This window comes from Trichomycterus rosablanca, chromosome 1 (assembly GCF_030014385.1).
Source record: "Trichomycterus rosablanca isolate fTriRos1 chromosome 1, fTriRos1.hap1, whole genome shotgun sequence".
Classification (NCBI taxonomy): domain Eukaryota; kingdom Metazoa; phylum Chordata; class Actinopteri; order Siluriformes; family Trichomycteridae; genus Trichomycterus; species Trichomycterus rosablanca.
The window spans coordinates 40,598,316-40,620,256 of NC_085988.1; the positions used below are offsets into that span (position 1 = coordinate 40,598,316).

Below are 21,941 nucleotides of genomic sequence, written 5' to 3' on the forward strand. Positions count from 1 at the left end.
AAGTTTTAGTTAAATTTTTATAACAGTGTAACTATTTTTTTATTTTTTTTTTCAGATTTCTAACTTTACGTACATGTGTTTACTACAATAATCATATAAGTGCCAAAATCAGATAATGTATTATTATATTGACCAGCACGGTGGCTAAGTTGGTAGCACTGTCGCCTCACAGCAAGAAGGTCCTGGGTTTGATCCCCAGGTGGGGTGGTCCGAGTCCTTTCTGTATGGAGTTTGCATGTTCTCCCTGTGTCCACGTGGGTTTCCTCTGGGTGCTCCGGTTTCCTCCCACAGTCCAAAGACATGCAAGTGAGGTGAATTGGAGATACTAAATTGTCCATGACTGTGTTCGAAATATAACCTTGTGAACTAATGAACCTTGTGTAATGAGTAACTACCGTTCCTGTCATGACTGTAACCAAAGTGTAAAACATGACGTTAAAATCCTAATAAACAAAGCTAAATGCTGAAAATGTAACTGTATCAGAACTACAGATAGAACACAGTTAACACAGTTATTGTTATTTATATTTTATTATGTTACACACACCGAGACCTAAGTAACTGCATTTCGTTCTAATCATGTACATGGTTTTGAATAAACAAACAATAAAGACAATAAAGCTGAGTCTGTGGATCGAACATACATTTGAATGAATGCTGTGTGGAGATCTGAGTGCTTGAGTGAATAAATGAATGAATAATGCACTCTCATCTTTTCAAGTCTTCTCTCACTGCATTAAAAACTCATTTGCATTTATTGAGATCAAGCCTGGAGTGATTCCTACCTGTTTGTGATTTACTATAAGTCTTTACTGCATCATTATTTTATCAGAGAGAGTTTATTTACTCTGGTTTTCACACATGCTAAGGTCTGATGGAGCCTGAGGCTATGGTAACCCAAGATCAAGACCAGAGCCAACAGCTAATTCGATAAATAAACCAACATATACATACAGTATAAGAAAGATATACATACAATGCAGTAAAACAATGTTTAGATTACTCCTTGCTTTAGTGTGGAGATTAAAATCAGATTTGTTGAAATAGTTCATACCTGCTTTGTGCACATCTGTGTGATTAGTAGTGGTTCCTTATTTTTTTAAACAGCTATTCAATCTCTATACATAATACATGTAATAAATGTAGTTTCCCATAAAGAGCTTTTTTTCTGTAGTCCAAGTGCATGAGTATAATTTAAGACAAGTCATTTTCTTTTCATGTGATTGTATAAAACACTACATATACAGTACTGTGCAGAAGTTTTAATGACCATTCTTATTTATTTATTTATTTTTTATTAAAATACAATGAGAAAATACAGGATACAAAATAAATGTATACAAAATTAAATAAAACACATCATTTTCAAACTTGCTTCTACAGGCAAAAGTTAGTATTTAGTGTGACCTTTCTTGGCAGCACATCTTGAACCCTTTTGGAGAGACTATCCTGAAGTCTTCTGAAGTTAACAAAGAAAATGTTATTATAAAGTAGAAATGATCTGACCCACAGTTTGCTTCAGTTGCAGAGTCATGACCAACGATTAGCAGCATATGTTAACATCTACCTTTAAAACCTGCCACCTGATTTCTAAAATCTTATCCCACTTTTGACTAGTGAAATATATTTCTACTGATGTAAAATCTGCCATGGTTGATATTCTGTTTTCAGCTTTTAGCTGAATACACATATCTATATACTGTATATACGTACCAGGTCAAAAGTGGAAAGGTAGTTATACTTGCACATATATGCCATTGTCATGTCTTTCACACAATCCTGTTTGTGTGCCAGTTTAATCCTGCCTGCACCCTGACTGGTTTCTGATTAGTAGTATAATTAGTAATATAATACTTAAAACTGGAATTATATAAATGACTTTAAAATCCTACGTCATTGTTAACTTTGGGCATCTTCCTTCATAGTTTTGCACTCTATTTTCCATTATGCTGCCTCTTAGTCAATCCATCTTGACTATTGCAACTCACTTCTCATTGGCATTCCTAACAGATCCATCAGTTCACTTCAGTATGTCCAAAAATCTGCTGCCAGAATTCTCTTACAGGTTAGAAAATCAGCCCACATCACTCCTATTACACTATTACTCTGGCTACCTGTCGCACAACACATTCAGTTTAAACTCCTCCTGCTCACCTACAAGTCTTTGCATGGTCTTGCACCCTCTTATTTAGCAGAACTAATACACTTATACTTTGCTGCCCGTACACTCAGGTCCTCTGATGCTGGTCTTTTTGCCATCACTAATTTCACACTGGTCTCGGCAGGGGGCAGCTCTTTCAGTGTCATGGCCCCTAAACTATGGAACTCTTTACCACAATCTCTCAGTTTCTGCTCCTCACTTTTATCCTTCAAAACTCAACTTCAAACATACATGTTTTCTCAGTATTTTCATCAATTCCCTCCTGTAAACAGTTAATAAAGTTTTGTTATAAAACAACCTTGTGTATGAGAAAGGCACTGTATAAATCTAAATTATTATTATTATTAATAAAGCACAATGGTATTGTTACAGTTACAGTTATACTTACAGCCCCATAATGTTTGTACATTTTGTATTGTTTACAAATTGGAGCTGAAATTAACTCAACTGGGATTATATGTCATAAATCTAAACAAAGCAAAGTACATAGTTCTTAAATTTAATTACGAATAATAATCATAAAGTGTGGCACAGTGACTTGGTGGGTAGCACTGTCACCTCACAGCAAGTAGTCTGAGTCCTTTTTGTGTGGAGTTTGCATGTTCTCCATGTGTCTGTGAGGGTTTCCTATGGGAGCTCTGGTTTCCTCCCACAGTCCAAAGACATGCAGTATGGTTAAGTGGAGATACAAAAATACCTTTGGTATAAATATATGTGTGGGTGTCCTGTGATAGGCTGTCTGTGAATTGGACCCACTGCGACCCTGAAGAGGATAAAGTGGTGGTAAAACAGACAATGAATGAATGAAAGGATGAATATTAACCATGAAATTAAAAAAAGCATAAATATTTGTCCCCTATTGCTGTGAAAAAATAATGAACACATTCACATTACTAGTTGTATAAATGTTTTTGGTCTGTAAAACTAAAAATTGAAGAGCAAGTTTTTATGCAAATGAAAAACTAGATGCAACTGCATGCTGTACCAAATTGTCTCAGTCATTATTTAGTAAATAGGTGTATTCTTCCTTGATCCTGGTAACAATGCACAAATGATATATCTAGAAGATACATTTTAACACTTATGCAGCACTAGCGTAAGAGAGATAGACAGTATTGCAAATGAATGAATGATTGAAAGGGCTGTTTGGCTAAGTTAATTAAAAATTATTTTTCATGATGCCATCAATCCCAACCAATTAAATCCCAACATTGCTTGACGACGCACAACACTCTTTCCTGTGATATATGCCATCAGTAAGTGACAAGCAGCTGTACTACTAACCCAGATACTCCTACAGCTGAAACTAAGCTGGGAGTCATTCCACCTGCATAAATAAAGAAAGGATTAGCACATGCTGAGGTTTCCTTTAAGATATAGTTTTACATATAAACACTGGATTAGGACACAGACTTTACTTTGTGTGCTTTAAATCCCTTTGAGGTGTTGATTATTTTATTTTGACAAATGGTATACATGGAATGGATATCAAAAACTGTTAAAGTATTATTTTCAACCACACTAATCCTTGTTTTTAACTTTGTGTGTGTGTGTGTGTTTGTGTTTGACTGTGCGCAGCACTGCAGACGTGGTATGTGTGTGAATAAAGAGATAGAGGGGAGGCCGGTGCATGGTGAGTGGGGGCCGTGGGGACCCTACAGTGTGTGTTCCAGGACCTGTGGTGGAGGCACACGTAGCACATCCAGAGACTGCAACAAGCCTGAGTGAGTCCACACATCCCAAAATGAACAAATAGATACAATGTGTACAGGTCAGGCCACTCTGCACTTTGCTGCCTTAACTCAAACTCTAACCCTAACCCAAGATATTCAATGTATTGTGTGGTCAATTTCATTTCATTTGTATATACAGTGGGGCCAAAAAGTATTTAGTCAGCCACTGATTGTGCAAGTTCTCCTACTTAGAAAGATGAGAGAGGTCTGTAATTTTCATCATAGGTACACTTCAACTATGAGAGACAAAATGAGAAAAAAAAATCCAGGAAATCACATTGTAGGATTTTTAAAGAATTTATTTGTAAATTATGGTGAAAAAAAGTATTTGGTCAATAACAAAAGTTCAACTCAATACTTTGTAACATAACCTTTGTTGGCAATGACAGAGGTGAAACGTTTCCTGTAAGTCTTCACCAGGTTTGCACACACTGTAGCTGGTATTTTGGCCCATTCCTCAATGCAGATCTCCTCTAGAGCAGTGATGTTTTGGGGCTATCGCTGGGCAACACGGACTCCAAAAATTTTCTATGGGGTTGAGGTCTGGAGACTGGCTAGGCCACTCCAGGACCTTGAAATGTTTTTTACGGAGCCACTCCTTCGTTGCCCGAGCGGTGAGTTTGGGATCATTGTCATGCTGGAAGACCCAGCCACGTTCCATCTTCAATGCTCTCACTGATGGAAGGAGGTTTTGGCTTAAAATCTCACGATACATGACCCCGTTCATTCTTCCCTCAACACGGATCAGTCGTCCTGTCCCCTTTGCAGAAAAACAGCCCCAAAGCATGATGTTTCCACCCTCATGCTTCACAGTAGGTATGGTGTTCTTGGGTTTTTCTTCTTTCTCCAAACACAACGAGTTGAGTTTTTACCAAAAAGTTCCATTTTGGTTTCATCTGACCACTCCCAATCCTCTTCTGGATCATCCATATGCTCTCTGGCAAACTTCAGACGGGCCTGGACATGTACTGGCTTAAGCAGGGGGACATGCCTGGCACTGCAGGATTTGAGTCCCTCTCGGCGTAGTGTGTTACTGATGGTAGCCTTTGTTACTTTGGTCCCAGCTCTCTGCAGGTCATTCATCAGGTCCCTCCGTGTAGTTCTGGGATTTTTGCTCACCGTTCTCATGATCATTTTGACCCCACGGGATGAGATCTTGACCCCAAGGGAGATTATCAATGGTCTTGTATGTCTTCCATTTTCTTACAATTGTTCCCACAGTTGATTTATTCACACCAACCTGCCTGCCTATTGTAGATTTACTCTTCCCAGCCTGGTGCAGGTCTACAATTTTCTTCCTGGTGTCCTTCGACAGCTCTTTGGTCTTGGCCATGGTTGAGTTTGGAGTCTGACTGTTTGAGGTTGTGGACAGGTGTCTTTTATACAGATAACGAGGTCAAACAGGTGCCATTAAAGGTAACGAGTGGAGGACAGAAGAGCTTCTTAAAGAAGAAGTTACAGGTCTGTGAGAGCCAGAAATCTTGCTTGTTTGTTATTGACTAAATACTTATTTTCCAACATAATTTACGAATCAATTCTTTAAAAATCCTACAATGTGATTTCCTGGATTTTTTTTTCTCATTTTGTCTCTCATAGTTGAAGTGCACCTATGATGAAAATTACAGACCTCTCTCATCTTTCTAAGTAGGAGAACTTGCACAATCAGTGGCTGACTAAATACTTTTTGACCCCACTGTATACAGTAATTCCTGCATTTCAGGTCAGCTACACATCATAAAAATGCAGGGATGGGACAATTTATGGCTAGTAAAAAAAACAAACAAACAAAATCACCTTAAGACATGTTTGCAGAAAGAATTGGACATTCACGGACACTCGCTTGGTATTCACGGTGCCAAAATATCTATTAAATTTAGCAGAAAACAGGGCCAGAACAGGCCTGGCACCAAGCATTCAGGGAAAGCAGGTTTGTCTAACAGAGGAGCTGACAAATCTGTGAAAGAGAAACTGTGATATATACAAGGACTTCCACCTGAAGCGAATTAATGCTAATGAGGTGCAGATGCCTGTCAATTAAAAGGAACCGACTAATCTACGCCTCCATGCCCCCTCTGCCAGCCAAAATAGCAATGCAGGACATGAATCCAATGTGGCTCACTGCTGAGCTCTTTCAGCATCTGAGCCGTGTTACATGTGTAATGCCTAAAAGCTTAAAAATGCAGAAGTAAACGTTCTATCATAAATCCATTTTAAAACCTCTTCTGTGTGATTATAATGTTGTAGCCAATTAAAGTCAATATTTCAGAGTGTGCATATGTGTTTTTAATAGACCGAGGAACGGTGGGCGCTTTTGTGTGGGGCGCCGCATGAAGTTCCGTTCCTGTAACACGGAGCCATGTCCAAGAGGCCCCAAAGACTTTAGAGAGGAGCAGTGCTCGCAGTTTGATGGCAAACACTTCAACATCAATGGTCTAACCCCCACTGTCCGTTGGGTGCCCAAATACAGCGGCAGTAAGTCTTTTTGAAACACAGTCCTTACACGCAAATTAAATTTTGATTAGAAGTCAGACTTGGCGTTACACTTCATTCTGGTCAAATTTTATTGGATATCATCACTTATTGTATTTTTATTGCTTTGAACAGCATGAACCTCATATTACATAAAACTCACATAACCTTGTTATTTAATTAATTGCATATTATGATGTTTTATTTGCTTTTGTGGCTAAATTAAATTAAACTGATCTCATATCTGGTTCATATTAATTAGTCAGCATATTATCTTGCAAGAGGCTGTTCAAAATGCCAAACCAGGGACCCTATTATTGTATTCAGATTATAAATATGTATATAGAAAATTATCATTTCCATAATAGAGTTACATGTTTGTAGTGAGGTGTTTAAACTAAATTTTGCACACTGCAGTCCCAACTGTTAATAGAAAAGACTCCTCTCCACTAATGCCATTTTACATTTTTAGCAGTTAGCAGATCTTTTTATTCAAAGTGATTTACAGTTGTAATAAATACAAGCTGAGCATTTGGGGGTTAGGGGCCTTGTTTAAAGACCCAACAATGGCAACTTGGCAAACCCTAGTATTTAATATAATGCATAATTTGAACATATACTTTAGCAGTAAAGTCTCATTGTAACTCTGCAATATGTGCCTTCAAGGTCCAACTATTATTAAGATCACTTTAAGAGCTTATCTTAAGAGTTTTTCTTATTAGTTCAAATGATTTCTCCAGCCTGGATTATTAATGAAGAATATAGAATATAATATTTAAAAGAGATAATGATAATAGCTTGGATGGAGATCAGACCAAATGTTATGAATAATTCATGTAATAATACATATGTTTATTACAGTATTACAGAATTTGCAGCTGTTCACCTGATAGGTGAAATGATTATACAGATCAGAAAGGAATGTGAAATGAAACATTGCTGTAAATATGTTTTGTATGTTTTGAATGTTGTTTATAATGGACTACAGTCATGGCTCCTATTTGTAGTCCTAATGAAAGATCGATGTAAGCTGTTCTGTCGTGTGTCGGGGTCGATGGCTTACTACCAGCTGCGAGATCGAGTGGTTGATGGAACACCTTGTGATCCAGACACCTACGACATCTGTGTACAAGGCCTCTGCAGGGTAATACCATTCATTTACTCATCTGTCACATTATGTGTAATGATTTAATAGTCTATCATTGTTAATGTCTAGTTTTTTTTAAGCTGCTTTTATTTCAGCTTGTTTCTAATGAAATATTTAGAACCTAAAATCAAAGCAGCTCATTATTGGCTTTTTTCCAATATTTTCTTTCAAGTTTCAACAATGTTTTTGTAGGTCTAGTTTTACCTTTTAATAACTATTTAGTAACCATGAATAATGTTTATTTTATTAATACTCATGACATTAATATGTATAGTATAGTAGTATGAACATATCAACATGCAAACCGACTATATGGATACATGCAAATTCCTTACTAATATACAAAATATTTATATATTATTAGGCTTAATTGATTATGAATTGAGAAATGAGACATGAGAATCAGTTTATAATGCAAATAGTGCAAACACTACAGTATATGGATTGCACTTTTAATGTTGAATGTATTTTTTGTGCTACTATTACTTTAACCAGTATGTGTGTTTATGTTTTATGTTTTTTTAGCAAGCAGGTTGTGATCATGTGTTAAACTCGAAGGCAAGAAACGACAAATGTGGAGTGTGTGGAGGGGACAATTCCTCTTGTAGAACTGTTGCTGGCACCTTTAACAATGCACAATATGGTAAGAAGTCACTAGTAAAACTGGACTACAGTTTAAATGGTTACCTTCTTCTGCCCTAAATTTGGGGTCAGTTATTTATTTTTTGTGTCAGAACAATTATAGTATATAATATGTCATTTTGGCAATCTTCTCCACATTGCTGTCAATAAAATATGTGCACTGAGAATCAAATCTGGTCTTTTGGGCTGCCCCAGCTATCAGCTTTCCTTTACAAACTATACCTTTAAAATAAGGAATCTCCAAGGAAAGCTCTTCCATTGTGTAATTACTTAGATCTATTAATGACAACACATTATGTCCAACATTATGTCCATTCTGATGATATGTTTATGTGGCATCTTCATAACAAGTCATAATTAGATGTTTCTAAAACTGCGCTCTCTACACCGAAACCTTACAATATTATCACATATACACTGATAAATACACTGACGACCACCTCCCTAAATGCCTGTTTGCTTAAATTTGTGCATGTTGTATATATATGTATCAGATGCTGGGCTGATGGGTAGCATTAATACTTGAGTGGCTTCAATAAGGGCCAAATCGTTGTGGCCACATGACTGGGGGATAAAATCTCCAAAACACCATATGGTTTAAATGGTGTCACAACAGGTGCATAAAACCATATTTGTATAGGGCTGCATAGTTGCAGTTTTAAGCATGCCTTCATTGTTTGCCATTAAAAGAAATGGCACCAATATTTGTTGTACGATGATCCAGCTTGCAATGTGCAGTGCAATGTAAAGTTGAAGGACCTGCTGGTAATGTGCTGGTCACAGATACCACAGGACACCATCAAATGTCTTGTGTGGTCTGTTTTTCTGCAGGTCAGAGCTTTTTTGACAGCATATCAGTAGGGTGGTCCTAATGTTTTGGCTCATTTGTATATGTACATTAAGTTTTTTTTTTCTTTTTTTTTTTTTTTTCTTAATTTTGGCTTGCAGTGGTCATGGGCATGGCGGGCATTTTCATGTATGTAGGACTGGAATCTTCTCACACTTCCTAAATGAAGCTCTGAATATAGTTCTGGATTTGATAATATGACTTAAAGACATGCATTTTACTGTCTCCATTTAGACAAAACTACATTTATGACATTGTACTAAGTATTTATTCTAGATTTAAAAAGAACAGGCCCTTAAATTTTTGGGTAACAAATTAGAGAGAAAAAAAATCAGTGTTGGAGGGCAATAGCACTACAGTTATTGCTGGTAAAGGGCACATATCAACATGCAGGAATCTCAGATTCATGGATAAAATTTGCAGTACTATATTAAAAATTTTCAAAACACTGATGATGAAATCAATTCTTGATATCTATTCATTTAGAACAAGAGATTTCATAACATGGCTTTGGAGGTACTGTATTTTGTGTCAGTTGTATAGTTCTAGACCATTACGTTTTATGATGTAATGTACTGTTTAAAATATACTTAGAAAATATTTTGTTAACCTAGCACATGAGAAATTCCAGCTAAATCACAGTCACCTACTGAATACTCTGATTCTTAATTTTATTTGCAAGTGCCAAACCCTGTGGTCCAGCCCTCCCATATACTTCCATTGTTCAAATGTGAATCAAGGCCCTTTGGTTTCAATCTAAGAGAGACCACACTTTTTCAGGAGTATGTTTCCTTGTTGTTGCAGTACAATGTTTGCATTCTGGAGACAGGGTTTGGTTTCTGTCTTTGGTGTGTATAGCCTGATATGTGGTCCATTGTGTATGATCTCAGGTTTGTATGTGGACCATCTGTAGTTTACACAGTGCAACCTCCAAATAATTTTAGATTTGTGTCAGTGAGTAAGTTTGTCTGAATGTGATGATGTGTAGGTAGTCTGGAATTTAGCCAGATGTCTCTGATCTTAGATCACTGAGTGTGTGTGGGGTTTCCCTGTGTGGGAGGCAACTGCAGTGGTTTGCTTGTGTCAGACCCAGCATGCACTTAGACTCACACTGTGCAGACCATGAAGGCATTAGAAGAACTATAGTTAATGGTTAGCAGTGGTGACAAATGACATGTAAATTTCCCTCTAGAAACAGTTTTAATGCTTTATGTGCCACCCAGATAAATCAATGGGACACAGAATAATTTACATGCAGATAAAAAATTATTTGTAAAAATTGTCTTGTCAGAAATGCTAATTTTAAATGAAAGAATACAGAAAAATTTTCTTTGCCAACATTATTGATTTTACACTGTTGAATGCAAGGACTGTCAGCATACACCAGACCAGTGCTAGTCATACAAAGACATTAGTATTAGTGGGCTTTAGTTGCTGTCAGGACATGGGCTGTTGAGAAAGTTAAGTAGACTGTTGGAAATCATAATGTAATTGGATTTTCTCTACATTTTTGTTTAATGCAGATAGAAACCCAGGGAGGGTCAGACAAATCAGGAGGGTCAGAAATGAGAGTTATTGCCTTTATCAGTGCTGCCCTCTATGGACGTAACGTTTCAGTAATCCACTTTCCTGTTTTTTTTCTTTTTCCTGTAATAATAATAATAATAATAATAATATTTATAATAATGTTACCTAAAATAATGAAGTATGTAATTTTAATTACTACTTAAGTTATAATTAATAAACTGTATTGTAAAAGTATCAAAGGAACATGTTCATGTGGGGCATATAGATTAACAGATAAAAAAAAATCAATTTAAATACAACAAAAATTTGTGTTTAAATAAACACAAATTATTAAAGGTATTATTTCAAAAACAGTAGGAGAATTTTTGTTAATAAAAACAGAAAGATTTTACATCTGTTTTTAAAAAAACTGTACAAATTACAGTTTAAATTAATGTTTAAATAATTGCATTTATTGTTGCTGTTTATTGTGCATACAGTGGATTTAGAAAGCATATACACTTCTTTAATTTTGCACATTTTACCTATAAAAGGAACTGTCTGTGGCTGTCTCCAATAAAATAGTGGCAAAGCATTGATCTGGCCAATTTACAGTGTATCACAAAAGTGAGTACACCCCTCACATTTCTGCAAATATTTCATTATATCTTTTCATGGGACAACACTATAGACATGAAACTTGGATATAACTTAGAGTAGTCAGTGTACAGCTTGTATAGCAGTGTAGATTTACTGTCTTCTGAAAATAACTCAACACACAGCCATTAATGTCTAAATAGCTGGCAACATAAGTGAGTACACCCCACAGTGAACATGTCCAAATTGTGCCCAAATGTGTCGTTGTCCCTCCCTGGTGTCATGTGTCAAGGTCCCAGGTGTAAATGGGGAGCAGGGCTGTTAAATTTGGTGTTTTGGGTACAATTCTCTCATACTGGCCACTGGATATTCAACATGGCACCTCATGGCAAAGAACTCTCTGAGGATGTGAGAAATAGAATTGTTGCTCTCCACAAAAATGGCCTGGGCTATAAGAAGATTGCTAACACCCTGAAACTGAGCTACAGCATGGTGGCCAAGGTCATACAGCGGTTTTCCAGGACAGGTTCCACTCGGAACAGGCTTCGCCAGGGTCGACCAAAGAAGTTGAGTCCACGTGTTCGGCGTCATATCCAGAGGTTGGCTTTAAAAAATAGACACATGAGTGCTGCCAGCATTGCTGCAGAGGTTGAAGACGTGGGAGGTCAGCCTGTCAGTGCTCAGACCATACGCCGCACACTGCATCAACTCGGTCTGCATGGTCGTCATCCCAGAAGGAAGCTGACGCACAAGAAGCCCGCAAACAGTTTGCTGAAGACAAGCAGTCCAAGAACATGGATTACTGGAATGCCCTGTGGTCTGACGAGACCAAGATAAACTTGTTTGGCTCAGATGGTGTCCAGCATGTGTGGCGGCGCCCTGGTGAGAAGTACCAAGACAACTGTATCTTGCCTACAGTCAAGCATGGTGGTGGTAGCATCATGGTCTTGGGCTGCATGAGTGTTGCTGGCACTGGGGAGCTGCAGTTCATTGAGGGAAACATAATTTCCAACATGTACTGTGACATTCTGAAACAGAGCATGATCCCCTCCCTTCGAAAACTGGGCCTCATGGCAGTTTTCCAACAGGATAACGACCCCAAACACAACCTCCAAGATGACAACTGCCTTGCTGAGGAAGCTGAAGGTAAAGGTGATGGACTAAACCCAATTGAGCACCTGTGGCGCATCCTCAAGTGGAAGGTGGAGGAGTTCAAGGTGTCTAACATCCACCAGCTCCGTGATGTCATCATGGAGGAGTGGAAGAGGATTCCAGTAGCAACCTGTGCAGCTCTGGTGAATTCCATGCCCAGGAGGGTTAAGGCAGTGCTGGATAATAATGGTGGTCACACAAAATATTGACACTTTGGGCACAATTTGGACATGTTCACTGTGGGGTGTACTCACTTATGTTGCCAGCTATTTAGACATTAATGGCTGTGTGTTGAGTTATTTTCAGAAGACAGTAAATCTACACTGCTATACAAGTTGTACACTGACTACTCTAAGTTATATCCAAGTTTTATTTCTATAGTGTTGTCCCATGAAAAGATATAATAAAATATTTGCAGAAATGTGAGGGGTGTACTCACTTTTGTGATACACTGTATATATAAAAAGTTCCCAGGACCACAATAACTTTAATAATTTTGAAATGGACAAAGCTTAGCAGAGCCTTGAACCCTCTTAGAGACGGGTGTCTGGCCAACTTATGCGTCTGGGTAAGCAGGGTCTTGGTCAGGGAGATCAAAAAGAACCTAAAGTCCACACTAAAAAAGCTCAAAAGGTCCTGTGCAGAGAGAACCTGTTGTATAGACAATCATCTCTGCAGCTATATAACCATCTCTATAAATCAGGTCTTTGTGGCAAAGTGGCAATAGTTACCACTACTGAGTAAAAGACATTTAACAGCTTGCTTATACTTTAGTTAATACGAATAAAAATGAAATCTTTGGGTACAGCAGCAAGGACTATGTCTGGCAAAAAACAGCATATCACTTGTCTAACTTGTGTAACATGGTGGTGGTAGCATTATGCTATAGAGATGCTTCTCAGCAGCAGGGACACACAGATTAGAATTGAGGTGCAGATTAATACACCCAAAACATAGATACATCCTGGAGGAAAACCTCCACCAGAGTGCACACGAACTGAGACTGGGAAAACAGTCCCAAAGCATACAGCCAAAACAACACTGGAGTAGATCCAGTCATGACAAATGTTGAGCTGTATCCAAAAAGACTTTGCAGCTGTAATTACTGCCAGAGGAGCTATTACAAGGTGTTGAATAAAGGGTCTAAATGCTTTGTAAACAAGAGAGTTTTAGTTCATTAAAAAAAAAAAAAATTACAACATTTTATTACTTCATTATTATGGCTGATTAAGTGTAAACTGACAGGTCAAAATGAAAATTATAATCAATCCAAATCATAAAACAATGATGTGTGCAAAACATCAAGGGGTCTGTATACTTTCTGAATCCACAGTATATTTGTTAATTCTGAATTCTTCCTAAAAATTGGGACAGGTACATGTTTACCACTGTGTTGTATCAATGTGCAAGATAAAAAGTTACTGTTTGGACGGCAAGTACTCCAAATATTGTAGTTGTAAAAGTAGAAGGGTAAAATGGTCTCCTATGTTACATACTGCATTTTACAGGCCAGACACTTTCAATAGGAGACAAATCTGCACTGCAGACAGGCCAGTCTAGCACCTCCCCTTTCTTAGTCACACTGTTGAAACGTGCTGAATGTGGCATTGTCTTGCTGGGACAAGCAAGGACGGAAAAAAATAGTCTGAATTGAAGCATATTGCTCCAATATGTCCCCTCAGAATTACTACATGTGCAAGTTACTCATGTAAGTTGCCTGGAGCAAGGAACAAACACATCTTGTACATGCTGTTAGTCCATTGTAAGACATTACACCCCTACTCCCTCACACGTAGGAAAATTTTACATGAGCCGCCCACCTACATGCACATAAAAAGGTGGGTGGAAACTAAAGCACTCAGAGGAAACCAGCATAGACACAACAAGCCAAACTACATGTAAACAGCAGACAGAGCTATGGATCAAAAGTAGATCCATAGGACTCCGGAGCTGTGAAGCACCTAAAACTAACCCTGCTGCACCACCATGCCACCTTGTTTAAATGTTTTACTTTTTAGGTGTTGTAAATTGAGTCTGCACTCTTTTGGATTATAACCAGAGTCCTGTATTAATCTGTGTCCGGACTGGACATTCAATTGGTGTGTATGGGCATATTTAAAAAAAATATAAAGTCTATGTCACAAAATTTCTAAAATGTAAAAGCTTTAGCTTATCTGCATCAAGGATGTAACTGAGTGTGGAATGATTGGTTAACTCAAATGATAAATTCCAAATTACCTTCTTTTCACTAACTATGCTGTCTATATGGGCAGTAATTCCAGACACTACAAAGTGCACTACAGTTTCAGTTGAAAGGTATTCGGGATTTAGCCATATAAGTAGGTAGATAGACATGCAGAATGTTACAAATTATTCTTGTATTTGTATTATTTTAAATTCTTTGTAAAATTTCTTTACAAAGTTGTCAGGGCAAAGTGAATAGTCCTTGTGGGAAATAACAGGATACTCCAAATTCCAGGGCATAATTACTTATGCCTTTTCTACATTTTTCTTTTTAGGCTGAAAATGGGCCTCCAAGAGGGTAAAAAGGTTATGTGAGAGAGCAAGGTTTTAATCCTTACTCTGCTGTTAGTTTCTGTTTTTGCATTTGATTTGACATTTGGAACCTAAAGGGCGCCCTTTATTTCCCCCAGACCAGACTGTTCAGCATATTGAAGCTATTAGCAAGGTGTGATGAAAAATATACTGTCACTGCATACTGGCAGTTCTTTTTTTCTTTGTTTCCACTTCTTTCTAATATGTGATTTTCTTGTTTTCCTTATTGTTTGTAATTTCATTTTCAAGGTTATAATGTCGTGGTCCGAATACCAGCTGGTGCAACCAACATTGATATAAGGCAGTTTAGCTACTCAGGAACACCAGAAGATGATAACTACCTCGGTAAGTCTTAGTTCCAACCTGGGGCACATTTATATGGGATTCTAAAATCCAACACATATGACATTAGAAACAGAAATTTGACTTTTATGTTAATCCATCTCATGTTGTGTCATATTAAAGGGAACAAATCATAATCAAAACAGCTTTAGGATTGTAATTATTTAAAAAGTGTGTATGAGCATTACCACATTAAAAACATATACTGTTCTACCAGAGATACAACAGATACTACTACACTTACACTTAGTAATTAAAAAAAAACATAATTTTATTAAAAAAGTTAAATGTTTTGCATATATTTGGCTAGATTCCCAAGAGTAAGTATGTTTTTGCATGTTTTTTCCCTTTTAATATGTCATGTGGTGAGTGCTGCTACGCTGCTAAAGCATGAGGTAAAGCCATGCACCTGAATTAAAATTGTAACCAAATGCAAGATGCTTAACCAAGGTAGAAGAATACTGTGGCTAAAAAGCCACAAACAATAAGGAGACCATTGCACATTTACCGATCAGCCATAACATTAAAACCACCTCCTTGTTTCTACACTCACTGTCCATTTTATCAGCTCCACCTACCATATAGAAGCACTTTGTAGTTCTACAATTACTGACTGTAGTCCCTCTGTTTCTCTTTATGCTTTGTTAGCCCCCTTTCATGCTGTTCTTCAATGGTCAGGACCACCACAGGACCACCACAGAGTAGGTATTATTTAGATGGTGGATCTCAGCACTGCAGTGACACTGACATGGTGGTGGTGTGTTGTGCTGGTATGAGTGGATAAGACACAGCAGCGCTGATGGAGTTTTTAAACACCTTACTTTCCCTGCTGGACTGAGAATAGTCCACCAACCAAAATTATCCAGCCAACAGCGCCCTGTAGGCAGAGTAACCACTGATGACCAACTCAAACGGTAGCAATAGATGAGCGACCATCTCTGACTTTACATCTACAAGGTGGACCAACTAGGTAGGAGTGTCTAATAGAGTGGACAGTGAGTGGACACGGTATTTAAAAACTCCAGCAGCGCTGCTGTGTCTGATTCACTCATACCAGCACAACACACAAACACACCACCACCATGTCAGTGTCACTGCAGGGCTGAGAATGATCCACCACCTAAATAATACCTGCTCTGTGTTGGTCATGTGGGGGTCCTGACCATTGAAGAACAGGGTGAAAGCAGGTTAAAAAGATATGTAGAGAAACAGATGGACTACAGTCAGTAATTGTAGAACTACAAAGTGCTTCTATATGGTAAGTGGAGCTGATAAAATGGACAGTGAGTGTAGAAACCAGGAGATGGTTTTAAATGTTATGGCTGATCAGTGTATATACAGAGTCCAAAATAACAGAAACAAAATAAAACATGAAAGGCACAAAAACGCATCATCTGCGCCCCCATGCCCCCTCTGCCATGCAAAAATGGCAGCGCAGGACATGACTTAATGCTGTGTTACAACAGTTGGTTCAGAAGTGTAATTAGCTTAGTGTCAGATATAAAGCATGATAAAATTGCTACATTATCCCAAAATTCATATGTTACATACACAGTAAACTTATGACATACATTTCCTCTGAAATAGAGAAGAGAACTTGAGGTTCATAACATTTTAGAAAAAGAGCGGCTTAAAGCAAAGCAAATGAAGTGTCAGAAAGAAAGAAAAATTAGTGAGGGGGAGGTAATTAGAGACAGATGGAGGAAAGTGGTTGATGAAAGAGTGCAATAAGGGGTGAAAGTGAGTGTGTTAGAAGGGTGTGACATTTGCTTAAACTGTTCACACCATAGCAAGTCGAAGTGGCTAATTCTAAACTGTGATTGGATAAACAAACACTCTAATGTGGCTGTCGGAAAAGCATGCACCCAAGTAAGAGCTGCATTTGCACTCACCATTTCACACAAACACACTCACCCGTGTGAGGAAAATGTTGTTTGTGTACGGTGTACGGGGTTGAATGGGAGTAATAAAAGACAATAAATATTAAACACATGTTGTTACAGCCTCAGCTTAAACTGTGTTCTGTAAACTGTGATTCTGTGTATGTTTGTGTACTACAGAAGAGCAAAATGTGCTTCTCCTACAGACAGTTTACCAGCAAAACAAAAAATGATAAAATAATGCTGCATATAATAAAAGTATTAAGGCAACGAAATGAAGTTTATCATTTAAGCAGAAGTGTAAAAAGTGCAGAAAGTGCAGCGTGACAAGGGTAGATGGATATATGTACATACAGTATCTCACAAAAGTGAGTACACCACTCACATTTTTGCAAATATTTTATTATATCTTTTCATGGGACAATACTGTAGAAATGAAACTTGGATATAACTTAGAGTAGTCAGTGTACAGCTTGTATAGCAGTGTAGATTTACTGTCTTAAAAAAAATAACTCAACACACAGCCATTAATGTCTAAATAGCTGGCAACATAAGTGAGTACACCCCACAGTGAACATGTCCAAATTGTGCCCAAATGTGTCGTTGTACCTCCCTGGTGTCATGTGTCAAGGTCCCAGGTGTGAATGTTAAATTTGGTGTTTTGGGTCCAAAAGAAGTTGAGTCCACGTGTTCAGCATCATATCCAGAGGTTGGCTTTAAAAAATAGACACATGAGTGCTGCCGGCATTGCTGCAGAGGTTAAAGAAGTGGGAGGTCAGCCTGTCAGTGCTCAGACCATACGCCGCACACTGCATCAACTCGGTCTGCATGGTCGTCATCCCAGAAGCTGACGCACAAAAAAGCCCGCAAACAGTTTGCTGAAGACAGGCAGTCCAAGAACATGGATTACTGGAATGTCCTGTGGTCTGACGAGACCAAGATAAACTTGTTTGGCTCAGATGGTGTCCAGGATGTGTGGCGGCGCTTTGGTGAGGAGTACCAAGACAACTGTCTCTTGCCTACAGTCAAGCATGGTGATGGTAGCATTATGGTCTGGGGCTGTATGAGTGCTGCCGGCACTGGGGAGCTGCGGTTCATTGAGGGAAACATGAATTCCAACATGTACTGTGACATTCTGAAACAGAGCATGATCCCCTCCCTTCGAAAACTGGGCCGCATGGCAGTTTTCCAACACAATAATGACCCCAAACACACCTCCAAGATTACAACTGCCTTGCTGAGGAAGCTGAAGGTAAAGGTGATGGACTAAACCCAATTGAGCACCTGTGGCGCATCCTCAAGTGGAAGGTGGAGGAGTTCAAGGTGTCTAACATCCACCAGCTCCGTGATGTCATCATGGAGGAGTGGAAGAGGATTCCAGTAGCAACCTGTGCAGCTCTGGTGAATTCCATGCCCAGGAGGGTTAAGGCAGTGCTAGATAATAATGGTGGTCACACAAAATATTGACACTTTGGGCACAATTTGGACATGTTCACTGTGGGGTGTACTCACTTATGTTGCCAGCCATTTAGACATTAATGGCTGTGTGTTGAGTTATTTTCAGAAGACAGTAAATTTACACTGCTATACAAGCTGTACACTGACTACTCTAAGTTATATCCAAGTTTCACTTCTATAGTGTTGTCCCATGAAAAGATATAATTAAATATTTGCAGAAATGTGAGGGGTGTACTCACTTTTGTGAGATACTGTATATATGGTCCCCCTTTTGCTTCCAAAACAGCCCTGCAACTGTGATGCACTGTGTATTCTGACACCTTTCTATCAGAACCAGCATTAACTTCTTCAGCTATTTGAGCTACAGTAGCTCGTCTCTTGGATCAGACCACACGGGCCAGCCTTTGCTCCCCACTTGCATTAATGAGCCTTGGCCGCCCATGACCCTGTCGCCGGTTTACCACTGTTCCTTCCTTGGACCACTTTTTATAGATACTGACCACTGCAGACCGGAAACACCCCACAAGAGCTGCAGTTTTGTAGATGCTCTGACCAAGTCGTCTAGCCATCGCTAGATGCCATCGCCCTTGTCAAACTCACTCAAATCTTTATGCTTGTCCATTTTTCCTGCTTCTAACACATCAACTTTGAGGATAAAATGTTCACTTGCTGCTTATATATATATACCGTATATATATATATAAACAGTACAGCAATAGGAATATAAATGAGATGAGTATGGGTGTGAATATCTAGGTACTACTCTTATTGTTAATAATTAGTGGTATTTATGATATTGACTTTTTAATATTTGTAACATTTAATCTACATAAAATAAAGAAAAAAAAGAAAGAATATAACCAGTGCAGGCAATTTGTATTTTTGTCTGTATAATAAAGAATAAGGAATAAAGAATTATCAGTCATCTGCAAATAAATATTAACAGAATTAATGTAATTTAGTTAGACAGAGTATAGATCTGAACAGATGAATGAAATAATTACACTTTCCAATAATGTAAGACTGACTAAACTTTTATATTGCTATATTAATATTGCTAACTCTCCCCATTCTGCTAATAAAAGTCTTTATATTCACCCTGTCTTCCCCAGCTCTTTCTGACAGCCAGTCCAATTTCCTGCTGAACGGGAACTTTGTGGTGTCTATGTTTAAAAGGGAAGTCTCCTTTAAGGGAACAGAGTTTGAATACAGTGGCTCCAACACCACAGAGGAGCGCATCAACTGCACAGAGCGTATTGAAGATGAGCTCATCCTACAGGCAAGTGTAAAAACATTGACTACACCTTCACCCCATACCTAGTTGTCAGTGAAAAAAGCTGTTTTAGACTTACTGGACTTACTGACTCCACTGATTCTGATTTGTTTAGGTGCTGTGTGTAGGAAACCTCTATAATCCTGATGTACGTTATTCCTTTAACATACCTATAGAGGAACACCGAGAGCAGTTTGTGTGGGACCCCTCAGGCCCCTGGCAAGAGTGCTCTCGCATGTGCCAAGGTGAGTTTACTTTTGTGATAATGCAGGATGGATCAGTACTTTTTTTTACCTTTAATTATCCACCAAGCCATCTGTAGTTTTGATGTCATTGGTAGAGTGTTTGTGCTTTGTTAGGCGAGCGTCGGAGAAAACCAGTTTGCGTACGGAAAAGTGATCAGCTGGTGGTGTCGGACCAGAGGTGTGAACATCTTCCTCGACCAAGGGGTGCTATGGAGCCATGCAATACAGAATGTGAACTCAGGTATAAATATAGAAACTAATTCATACACTTAAACCAGTCCTAAATTATTGTGTTTTCCACAGACAATGTGAGTAAGCATGGAACAGTTACAGTTATCCATCTTACTTTCACTTATTTCCACTGTCAAGTGACCCATACTACACTGCCTGGTCAGTAAAAAGTCACACACTCTAATAATTCATTGGACTGCCTTCAGCATGGATTACGACATGCATTTGCAATCATATGCAACATCACAGCATTTACATCCGTCATGAGTTCCGAATCTCAGTAGTGCTATCCACACATATATGATTGGCTATGGTTGGGGGGCTTGGGGAATGGGGTGGATTGGGGGTGCACTTGTCAGTGTGGTCTCAATGCCAGTTCCAAGCCTGGATTAAATAATGAGGGTTATGTCAAGAAAGGCATCCGGCCTAAACACTGTGACAAATCAGGTATGTGGACCAAAATGATCTGCTGGTGACCCCTAAATAAAAGAGCAGCCCTAAGAAAAATAATAAAATAATACATATTAAAATGTTGAATGTACAACTGGACAGTTAAACCACTCGGTAAAATCTTCTTAAGCACATCTCAAAGACTCATCAGACCACATGACCTTTTCTCATTGCTTCAAGGGTTTATGTTATATTTATGTTCCTTAGCAAATTGAGGCCTTTTCTTCCAATTAGCCTCACTAACAAGTTTTTGTAGAGCCACACAGCTGCTTAGTCCCAATCCTTTGAGTTCTCATTGCATTGTACATGTGGATATGCTCTTATTTTCACTTTTAAACATAACTGTTCTACTTTAGTTTTTTAACTTCACCAAGTGTTTAAGTGATCTCCGATTATGGTCATTCAAGATTTTATTTCAACCACATTTGTTCTGTCTTTCAGCAATCTCCTTATTTTTTTATGTCGACCAATAATTTGACCTTTCTGAAATACAGTAAAAGCGATTCCACAGTAACAGGATACGTCTTCTGACATGGCTGTTTAACAAATGGCTGTTTAACAAATGGTTGTTTATTGCAAGTTAAGGTTAAAAAAGAACTGCCACCTGAAATGTATTACTCTTACTTTTACTTTGGCTTTTATTTCATTGCAGACAATATGAACCTAAGATACTGTATCTCATGTTCTGTCTGGTTAAGTTTATTTCATTTGTTACTATTCATCTATTCATGCATTTCAGGCCTGTAACACATTTCCAAAAAGCTGGGACAGTAAAGCATTTACCACTTTGTAATGCTGTCATTCCTTCTCACAACACAAACACGTTTTGTCACTGAAGATACAAAGTGGTGAAGTGTTTTAGGTGTTATTTTGTTTCATTCCTCCTGCAAACACATCTTAAAATGTGAAACAGTACAGGGTTGTTATTGTCACATGTTTTGTTTTAAAATTCTCCCCACATTCTCTGTTGAGGACAGGTCAGGACTGCAGGCAGGCCAGCCCAGTACCCATACTCTCTTTATCCACAGCCATGCCTTTGTTGGATTTGTCAGACCAGTCGAACTTTTTCCAGTGCTTCGATGTCTAGCTCCTATGCTGTGCTCATTGTAGTTGCTTTCGACAGTGGACAGGAGTTATCATGGCTGCTTTGACAAAGCTGCAACTATGCATCCCCATAGAAAGTAGAGTGTAGTGATACATTCACATCATTACCAGTATTACAATTATCTGCAATGTGGGCCAAATTAGCCCT

At 38.4% G+C, this 21,941-nt stretch overlaps 1 protein-coding gene across 1 annotated transcript in view; it reads left to right on the plus strand.

The window, feature by feature from the left end:
- Positions 1–21,941, plus strand: part of LOC134321256 (A disintegrin and metalloproteinase with thrombospondin motifs 20-like) — a 155,588-nt gene that overhangs the window by 85,482 nt on the left and 48,165 nt on the right. Inside the window, exons 12-19 of the mRNA XM_063002890.1 lie at positions 3,740–3,885; positions 6,185–6,366; positions 7,371–7,507; positions 8,036–8,153; positions 15,060–15,155; positions 19,603–19,769; positions 19,879–20,008; positions 20,123–20,249. Coding sequence (XP_062858960.1) covers positions 3,740–3,885; positions 6,185–6,366; positions 7,371–7,507; positions 8,036–8,153; positions 15,060–15,155; positions 19,603–19,769; positions 19,879–20,008; positions 20,123–20,249 — 1,103 coding nt within the window. The remainder of the gene's footprint in view (positions 1–3,739; positions 3,886–6,184; positions 6,367–7,370; positions 7,508–8,035; positions 8,154–15,059; positions 15,156–19,602; positions 19,770–19,878; positions 20,009–20,122; positions 20,250–21,941) is intronic.